This window comes from Chrysochloris asiatica, unplaced genomic scaffold (genome assembly GCF_000296735.1).
Source record: "Chrysochloris asiatica unplaced genomic scaffold, ChrAsi1.0 scaffold00232, whole genome shotgun sequence".
Lineage (NCBI taxonomy): Eukaryota > Metazoa > Chordata > Mammalia > Afrosoricida > Chrysochloridae > Chrysochloris > Chrysochloris asiatica.
Window position 1 is genome coordinate 2024272 of NW_006408750.1, and position 9104 is coordinate 2033375.

Consider the following 9104-nt stretch of genomic DNA (forward strand, 5'->3'; position numbering starts at 1 on the left):
TTTTGACCTTTTCCTTCTTTCTTGTCTTCTTAATGACTTTTTGCTCTCTTCATGTATGATGTGCATGATGTCATCCCACAACTCTTCTGGCCTTCGGTCTTTAGTGTTTAATGTATCAAATCTATTCTTCAGATGATCTCTAAATTCAGGTGGGATATATTTAAGGTCATATTTTGGCACTCATGGACTTGTTTTCATTTTCTTCAGCTTCGGTTTTGAATTTGCTTATGAGTAATTGATGGTCTGTTCCACAGTCTGCCGCTGGCCTTGTTTAATGTATCAAATCTGTTCTTCAGATGATCTCTAAATTCAGGTGGGGTATATTCAACGTCATATTTTGGCTCTCGTTGACTTTGTTTCATTTTCTTAAGCTTCAGTTTGAATTTGCGTGTGAGTAATTGATGGTCGGTTCCACCGTCTCCCCTAGCCTTGTTTTGACTGATGATATGGAGCTTTTCCATCGTCTCTTTCCACAGATGTAGTCAATTTGATTTCTGTGTATTCCATCTGGTGAGGTCCATGTGTGTAGTCATCTCTTATGCTATCTACAGGTGGTATTTGAAATGTACAAATCATTAGTTTTGCAGATTTCTATCATGAGTTCTCCAGTATCATTTCTATCACTAAGGCCATATTTTCCAACTACTGATCCTTCCTCTTTGCTCCCAACCTTTGCATTCCAATCACCAGTAATGATCCATGCATCTTGATTGCATGTTTGATTGTTTTCAGATTAAAGAAGTTGGTAGAATTCTTCTATTTTATCCTCACTGGCTTTAGTGGTTGTTGCGTAAATATGGATAATAGTGGTATTAACTGGGCTTCCTCGTAGGCACATGGATATTATCCTATCACAGACAGCATTATACCTCATGACTGATCTTGATATGTTCTTTTTGACAATGAATGCAACACCATTCCTCTTCGATTTGTCATTCCCGGCACAGTAAACCATGTGGTTGTCAGATTCAAAATGGCCAATACCAATCCATTTCAGCTCACTAATGTCTAACATATCGTTTCATTTTTGGTAACTTCCAATTTTCCCAGATTCATACTTCGTACATACTGGTGTGTAGTGGTTATGAATCGGGCTGCAAACCACAAGGTCAGCAGTTCAAAACTACCAGCTGTTCTTGGGAGAAAGATGGGGCTTTCTGCTCCCATAAAGATTTACAGCCTTGGAAACCCTGTACAGGGTTGCTATGAGTCAGAACCTACTCCATGGCACATAACAACAACAACAACATTCCATGTTCCGATTTTCAGTGGATGTTTACAGCTGTTTCTCTACATTTTGAGTTGTGCCCCATCAGCAAATGAAGGTCCTGCGGGCTTTTCTCCATTTGCATCATCACGGTTCACTCTACTTTGAGGAGGCTTCTCTTCCCCAGTCACATTTTGAGTGCCTTCCAACCTGAGGGGCTCATTTTCTGGCACTGTGTCTGACAGTGTTTCTCTACTATTCATAAGGTTTTCAGTGACTAAATATTTGGAAGTAGTTCATCAATCTTTCTTCCTAGTCTGTCTTCATCTGGAAGCTCATCTGAAACCTGTCCACCATGGGTGACCCTGCTGGTATATAAAATACCGGGGCCGTAGCTTTCAGAATCACAGCAGCACATAAGCCACCAGAGTAGGACAAACTGACAGATGAGTTGTGGCACTGTACGTGTAAATTGACTTAATGGCAAAGAACAACACTGCCTTTACACCTGCTACATCCACTGCCTGGGTGGCCCCTTTCTATCCTTTAGGTTTTAGTTCACATGTCACCTCCCCAGTGACCCCCGTTCCATATCACTAGCTTAAATTTTTCTAAGTGCTGTGGGGTCAATTCCAATTCATAGCGACCCTGTACAGGGTTTCCAGGGAGCAGCTGGTTTGAACTGCCGACCTTTTGGTTCATAGTCCAGTGCTTATCCTATAGCACCACGTTGGGAGTCAAGCTTTAAATTATGTTTTTTTTATTTATCGATAGATTGTTGCTCCCTCGTTGCAGAATCTTGTCTGCCTGTTCTGTCCTATATGCAGGGACCTTTCACTGTGTCTGGCATATGGTAGATGATCAATAAATGTTAGTTAAAGAAACACTTTTTAACTACATGGGGGTCTGCGCCTCTTCTAGTCAGTGCTTCATTCTTCTAAGGCAGCCAGTCATTATAGGCCTTAGCCACACACTTAGTCCTTGTCCACACTGAGCAAAGGTGGGAGAGCATTGGTTGTATATGCCAGGGGTGTATAGTGTGTATATGGACACAACCAAGAGAAAGTGGCTGGCAGGAAGCACATGTTTATTATCTGCTTGCTGAGCTAGAGAGCTGCCCAGGCAGCTTGCCACAACGCAGTGTGTGTTTGTAGTGCACATTGGACACTTTGGTTCAGTTCAGAAAGCTAGATATTGATGCAGTCCAGCCCAGCAAGTAAATACGAGGGCATCTTAGGTGTTCAGCACACTGGGCTGGACAAATGCAGTTGTAGTTAAGACCACAGGCTCTGAAGCCAGATGTGCAGGATAAGGTGTAACTTGTCATCTACAGCTGTGTGATGTTGGATACGATGTGCAGTCTTTGCAAGCCTCAGTATTTCATCACTAAAATGAGGATAGTAGCCATCTAAGTTACAACTCTTTGTCTCTTCCTGCCTGAAGTAAAGGAGAGTGAAAAAAACCAAAGACACAAGGAAGCAGTTAGTACGAAGGACAAATGTCCCACCTAAACCACAGCCTCCTCTAGCCTGAGACCAGAAGAACTAGATGGTGTTTGATCATCACTAACAACCATTCTGCCCAGGGACACTATAAAAAGTGCTGGTTAGTGGGAGAAAAATGTGGAACAAATCTCAAATTCATTTAAAGAAAAAAAGATGAGATTTACTGGTTTGGTAAAGAATAGAGTAAACCCTAAGACTATCACCCTAAGTTACCCTTCTCATGTAAAACTAAAGCTATTCCAAGTAGCAACCTTTTAAGCAAATGATAGACTACCCTATAAAATAAACAACACCAGTGAGGAATGTGCTCCTTAGAAAAATCAACTCTATGCGATCAAAAGGGCAACATTTACCCCAAAACAAAGATGAGAAGGCAGGGAGGGGCAAGTAACCTAGATGAATAGAAATAAAAAACCCTGGGTAGAAATGAGGAAAACGCTGACACACTGTGGAAATTTTATTGCAGCCCATGTCATGGAACAATTTGTGTATGAAATATTGAGTGGAAAACTAATTTGCCATGTAAACTTTCACCTAGAGCACAATAAAATGTTCAAAATAATAAAAGGATAAGAGTAATACCAACAAGTCCATCGTTATGAGGACTAACTTGGGGAATGTATGCAAAGCACTTAGCAAAAGGCCTGTCACTTAATATGTGTTCAGTAGGTATGGTCTATATCAGTGTTCGTACTGGATCTTGATTATTCTCACTGATCTCATCCTCTGATTGAAGAAAAACATCATGAAGAAGGGCTTGGTGTCTGGAGTCAAACAAGCTGGGTTCAAACTCTGTGTACATCATTGTGACCCAGAACACATTAATTTGCCTGAGTTTTCATAATCTCCTCTGAAAAATAGGGATAATAATAGTACAAACTGGGGGTGCAAAGAATAAGAATAGCAACTGGTTACTTGTTAGGATCAAATGCATCGGTCCGTCTAAAACTGAGCACATGGCAGCTTCAAAGTCAGTAGGTTCTATGTATTACTGCCCAACATTAGAGCAGTGGAGGTCGTTGAGCCAGGCAGTCCTAGAATACAAACTAAAATGTGCAAAAAAAAACCAGGTAGAAAAGCAAAACTTGACACATTTGGGTACCATTAATAGTGCCCATAGACTGCCAGAAGATCAAACTAATCTTTCTTGAAGTACATCCAAAATGCTCCTGAGAAATGAAGATGATGTATTTTGTTTCCCACACTTTGGACATGTTACCAGGAGGGACGAGTCCCTGGAGAAGGATCTCACAGTTGGTAAATTAGAGGATTGGCGTAAAAGAGGAAGACCTTCAATGGGATAGTTTGACAGTGACTGCAACAACAGGATCAGACATAGCAATGATTGTGAGGAAGACACAGGCCCTGGCAGTGGTGTGTTCTGCTATACACAGGGTCACCATGAGTTGGAACTGACTTCATGGCAGCTAACAACAAGAACAGTGGCGCTCATGGATAATATGTGGAGTGGGCCATGAGCATTGTAGGAGCCTGGAGAAGGCAATTGGTAGTCTTTGATGCTATTTATGAAGGAGGGAGCTTCAGCTGAGCCTTAAAGTGTGAAGCAAGGCAATGGAAGACGGCAGATTCAAGGGGAGCATCAGGGCTGTTTTTCTGCCCCAGCAGCTGATGAGGATTTGCGTTTTGATTTTTTATTACCACCCTCATTGCAGAGAAATTTTGGCATGGAAAAGCCATAGATCCAAACTTCCTTTGAACTAATTTGAATACAGATTCTTGGGCCCCCATCCCAGAAGTTCTGCTTTAATGGAGTTTCATTGACATCCATGTGACTGTGATGTACCTGGTCTGGTACCACACCTTGAGTATTCCAGTGACTCAGCAGTCTGCATTGTCCCCACAGTCTTCTGTGACTTACCACTTGACCTCTGATTTCAAGCCCCTCCTTTGTCTCCTCTGAACCTACCTTAGTTTGCAAATTCCATTTGTAATATCTGTCAACAGTCCCACTTCAGCGCCTTAGCTGTGTTTGAACAGTTGGCCAGAGAGGGAGATGTATCTGAAAGAGAAAGGCTCAGCATAACAACTCACATGGTATTTTCAGTCACTTCGTATGTATGCAAAAGCTGGACAGTCAGTAAGGAAGACCAAAGAAGAGTTGATGTCTTTGAATTATGGTTTTGATAAGGAATATTGAATATACTGTGGGCTGCTAGAAGAATGAACGTATCTGTCTTGGAAGAAGTACAGCTTAGACGTGAGGACAGCTACTTTGTCTCACATACTTTGGACATGCTATCGGGAGGGACTAGTCCATGGAGAAAGGACATCATGCTTGGTAAAGTTGAGGGTCAGCAATAAAAATGAAGACCCCCACCCCCCAATGAGACCGATTGACACAGTTGCTACAGCAATGGGCTCAAACATTATAACAATTGTAAGGGTGGTCCAGAACCAGGTAGTATTTCCTTCTATTGTGCTTGGGGTCTCTATGAGTTAGAGCCAACTCAACAGCACCTACCCACCAACCCAGCCAACAACAACTCAACCCGGAGCTGTGTTGTAAAGTGGGAGAGGTGTGCTTTTGGGTTTGGTTGGCTGTGCTTGGTTTATTCTTTCTAGTTCTTTTCTTTGGTTTTGACTTGTCAGGTGGCATGAAGCCCCCTGTGGACCATGTGCCTAACTCTGCTGAGTGCTTTGTCCACATGAGCCTTCTAATGCCCTGCTGAGGGGAGAGAATAAGCAGTGTTGGTACTGTAGAGGCACAGGCACTGAGGGATCCTGGGGGCTTCAGCATGAATGGGTGGGCAGAGGCAAGATGATTTTAGTGCTAGAATTTTACTGGGGAGCTGGTTGGGTTGGAGAGCCTTGGTAATTGGGGAGGTCAGGTTGTTTTAAAATTACATTATTGCCTTCCATAGCACGTTGCCCTCAGAGTCTTCCTGGAGTGGGTTGTGATGAATCCAAAGTATCATGGCTGCTCTTCATTCATTTCTGAAGTCTAGGGATAGGAAAATTATGACAGCATTTTGGAAGCAAACTTTGTCTTTTCCTAAATGAACAGTCAAGGTCTAGGCAAGTTAGACATTGATCTTCTATGGAGCCTGGTGAAGCAGTATTTCAACAGCTGGCTGATCTGCTAACCAGAAGTTTGGTTTGAGCCTGCCAGCAGCTCCACAGGAGAAAGGTGTGTCAAACTGCTTCTATAAAGTTTAAAAAAAAAAAAAAAATCCATTGCTGTCCAGTCGATTCTACCTTGCAACAACCCTGTGGGACAGAATCGAACTGCCCTTAGGGTTTCTAAGCCTGTAAATCTTTATGGATGCAGACTGTTACGTCTTTCTGTCTTGGAGCAGCTGGTGGGTTTGAACCACCAACATTTCAGTTAGCAACTGAGTGCTTTCACTGTGACATCACCACGACACCCTTCTTGGTAACCCTCTGGGGCAGTTGCACTCTGTCATACAGGGTCATGAGGCATCTGAAAGGATCCCTGCTGGCATAGTGGTTAAGCAGCTCAGTAGCTAACCAAAAGGTGGGCAGTTCAAATCCACCAACCTCACCAAGGGAGAAGGATGTGGCCGGATTCTTCCATAAAGATGTACAGCCTTAGGAGCCCTGTGGAGCAGCTCTACTCTAGCCTATAGGGTTACAAGGAGTCAGGATCGACTCGAAAGCCAAGGGTTTGGTTTGGGGGCTTTGGGAAGCCTCAATACTTGTCCATTTGCTGCATGCCTGTTTGCTTTCTTTGCTTTCTATTCTTCTTTCCCTACAAATCAAAACTAGAATTACATAGTAGTGTTGGGACGGAAATGCTTTTCTAAAACAAGCTCAGGAAGTCACTTAATTAGCCCAGGAAGGGGGAAATTCATTCTCTCCAAACAATCTTGGAAAAGTGAAGTTTTCCTAATGCATGAAGAATAAACAGCTCCCATTGAATCCCACAAACCCTTCTCTTCCTTCCTGCTATTGATTTTGCAGACTCGGCTGAATTTTTTTATAATCCTTATATTATCACAGTGTTTTCCTTGGACATGGATTGTGATGTCACAGATATATATTCTTTGGATATTGAAAAAAATCAAAGGTGTAGAACTTTTGAAAGTTGTAATAGAGGGAGAAAGGGAACTGCATTCAGCAGGGAAAATGTTCGAGAGAATGGGAAAGAAAAACTTTCAAAAAGGGAATATGTGGAACAGAGAGAGCTAGTTAAAGTCTGTAATGTGTAAAAAGCATAAGGAATTTACCAGGAAAATAGAAGCAGAGAGTAAAATGCATGAGTAGAATCTGCTGCTGTTGTTAGGTGTCATTGAGCTGATTCTGACCCTGTGCAGAACAGAAGGAAACCCTGCCCAGTCCTGCAACATTCACACAATCGTTGTTACACTTAAGCCCATTGCTATTGCCACTGTGCCAATCCATCTCTTTAAGGCTCTTCCTCCTTTCAGTTTCTCTCCACCCTACCAAGCGTGACACCCTTTTCCAGGAGCTGGTCCCTCTTGCTAACATGTCCAAATTATGAGACACAAAGTCTTACCATCCTGGCTTCCAAGTAGCACTCTGTCTGTACTTCTTCCAATATAGATGTGTTTGTTCTTCTGGAAGTCCATGGTACTTTTAATGTTCTTCTCCTACATTATAACTCAAATGCATCACTTTTACTATGGTCTTCCTTATTCGTTGTCCAACTTTCACATGCATATGAGGTGTTTGAAAATACCATGACTTGGGTCCGGCTTATCTTAGACCTCAAACTGACACCTCTGCTGTTTAACACTTTAAGGATATCTTGACTACTGCTTCATGAGTGTTGTTTGTGTACCCATGCAAAATGAAGTCTTTGACAACTGTAAGAATTTCTCCATTTGTAATGAAGTTGTTTATTGGTCCAGTGGTGAGGATTTTTGTTTTCTTTATATTGAGGTATAATCCATACTGAAGTCTGTGGGCTTTAATCTTCATTAGTAAGTATTTTAAATTTTCTTTGATTTTAGCAAGCAAAGATGTATCATCTACATATTGCAAGTTATTAATGAGTAATTCCTCCAATCTGTTGGTATTTTTCATCTTCTGATGATTAGGAGCTAGTAGATAGCTTTAACAACTAGCTCTTAGCAATCTTCCATAGACATTCCACTAAGTACATAGTCAGTACTCAGTAAGTACCTCTTGGTTGACTAGATGGGGACACGGATGGATGGATACATAGACCATAACAGTTGTTGGACATCTAACTCTAAAAGGTAGAACTATTTTACTGCTTTATAGTTTAAACATGGAACTTCAGCATCTATGAAATCCCTAAAATGTTATATAACATTGTGAGTGTCTATTTCTTTTTTTCTTGTGGAGAAAGTTCAGAATCAACTTTATCAGAAAGCTCATCTCCTAAAAAAAAAGTTAAGAACTTCTGGTTTAAAAAAAGTCTAGAATTATATAACTGAATGAGTGATGATTTCTCCAAACTTCCTTCACACACACACACACACACACACACACAAAGTGTAATGTCATCTCTCTCCTTCTCTCTCCCCTTGTTGTACAGTTCATCCATCTCAGGAGCCTGGCTGGTTGGAGGGGACTCTGAATGGAAAGACTGGCCTCATCCCCGAGAACTACGTGGAGTTCCTCTAACCATGGGCTCCAGCAGAACTGCTGAGCTTTATCATGGTATCCATGACAACTGCTGATTCCAGTGTTGTAGACCATTTCTCTTTGCCACTGAGAAATGCAGGGTGACAGACTCTGTTGATACCTGTCAACGTGAACATTTCTGTGAACTCTGGTGTAATCCATTCCCATGATCATCTCAGCTGACGTGCAGCAATACTGCAAGAAACAGATGTAAATCGGAAGAGGAGGCCGTTTGACTTTGATAATCCAGATAAAGTCTTGCAAAGGCATTTTCTCAAGAGCGCTCTTATGAGGGAGCACTCATTTGTTTCAACAGTCATCCAAACCCCAATCTTTTGAAAGAGGAAATAAGATAAAAGTAGTCCCCAAGACCACACAGCATACGTAGCTGAGTCCAACAGGGGTGGGCGAAGAAATTGGCGCTGAGACGCAGGCTGGGTCATGGCATTTGTTTACAGTACACACTCTACTCCACCTCTAAATACTTGAGACCCACACTGCTACAGGCAGCTGGATCTGTTTGTTTGCATGCAGGATGGAAAGGGGTTACAGCTCTGTTTACATAAGATCACTGAAGCAGCATTTGGCCCATCATCAGCAGAATTCAGTTCAGCCCTCTCATGCAAAGGAACACATACACCCCACGGTCATGTCCACCTCTCCCTCCTACACCCTGACCCCCTACACACACACACACACACACACACGCAAAGAACTTCTTTGCCACTGATAGGGCTGCCATCGCCTAGTTGCCGTGGCAACGCAACCTACTCAAAAACCAAAACAAAAAATAGCAC

The 9104-nt window shown here is 42.2% G+C and overlaps 1 protein-coding gene across 1 annotated transcript in view; it reads left to right on the top strand.

Moving 5' to 3' along the window:
• ARHGAP26 (Rho GTPase activating protein 26) overlaps positions 1-8783 on the top strand; it is a 692304-nt gene extending 683521 nt beyond the window's left edge. The window contains exon 22 of the mRNA XM_006873269.1: positions 8219-8783. Within this exon, the coding sequence (XP_006873331.1) occupies positions 8219-8307 (89 nt within the window). The 3' untranslated portion in view covers positions 8308-8783. The remainder of the gene's footprint in view (positions 1-8218) is intronic.
• The last annotated feature ends 321 nt before the right edge of the window (positions 8784-9104 follow it).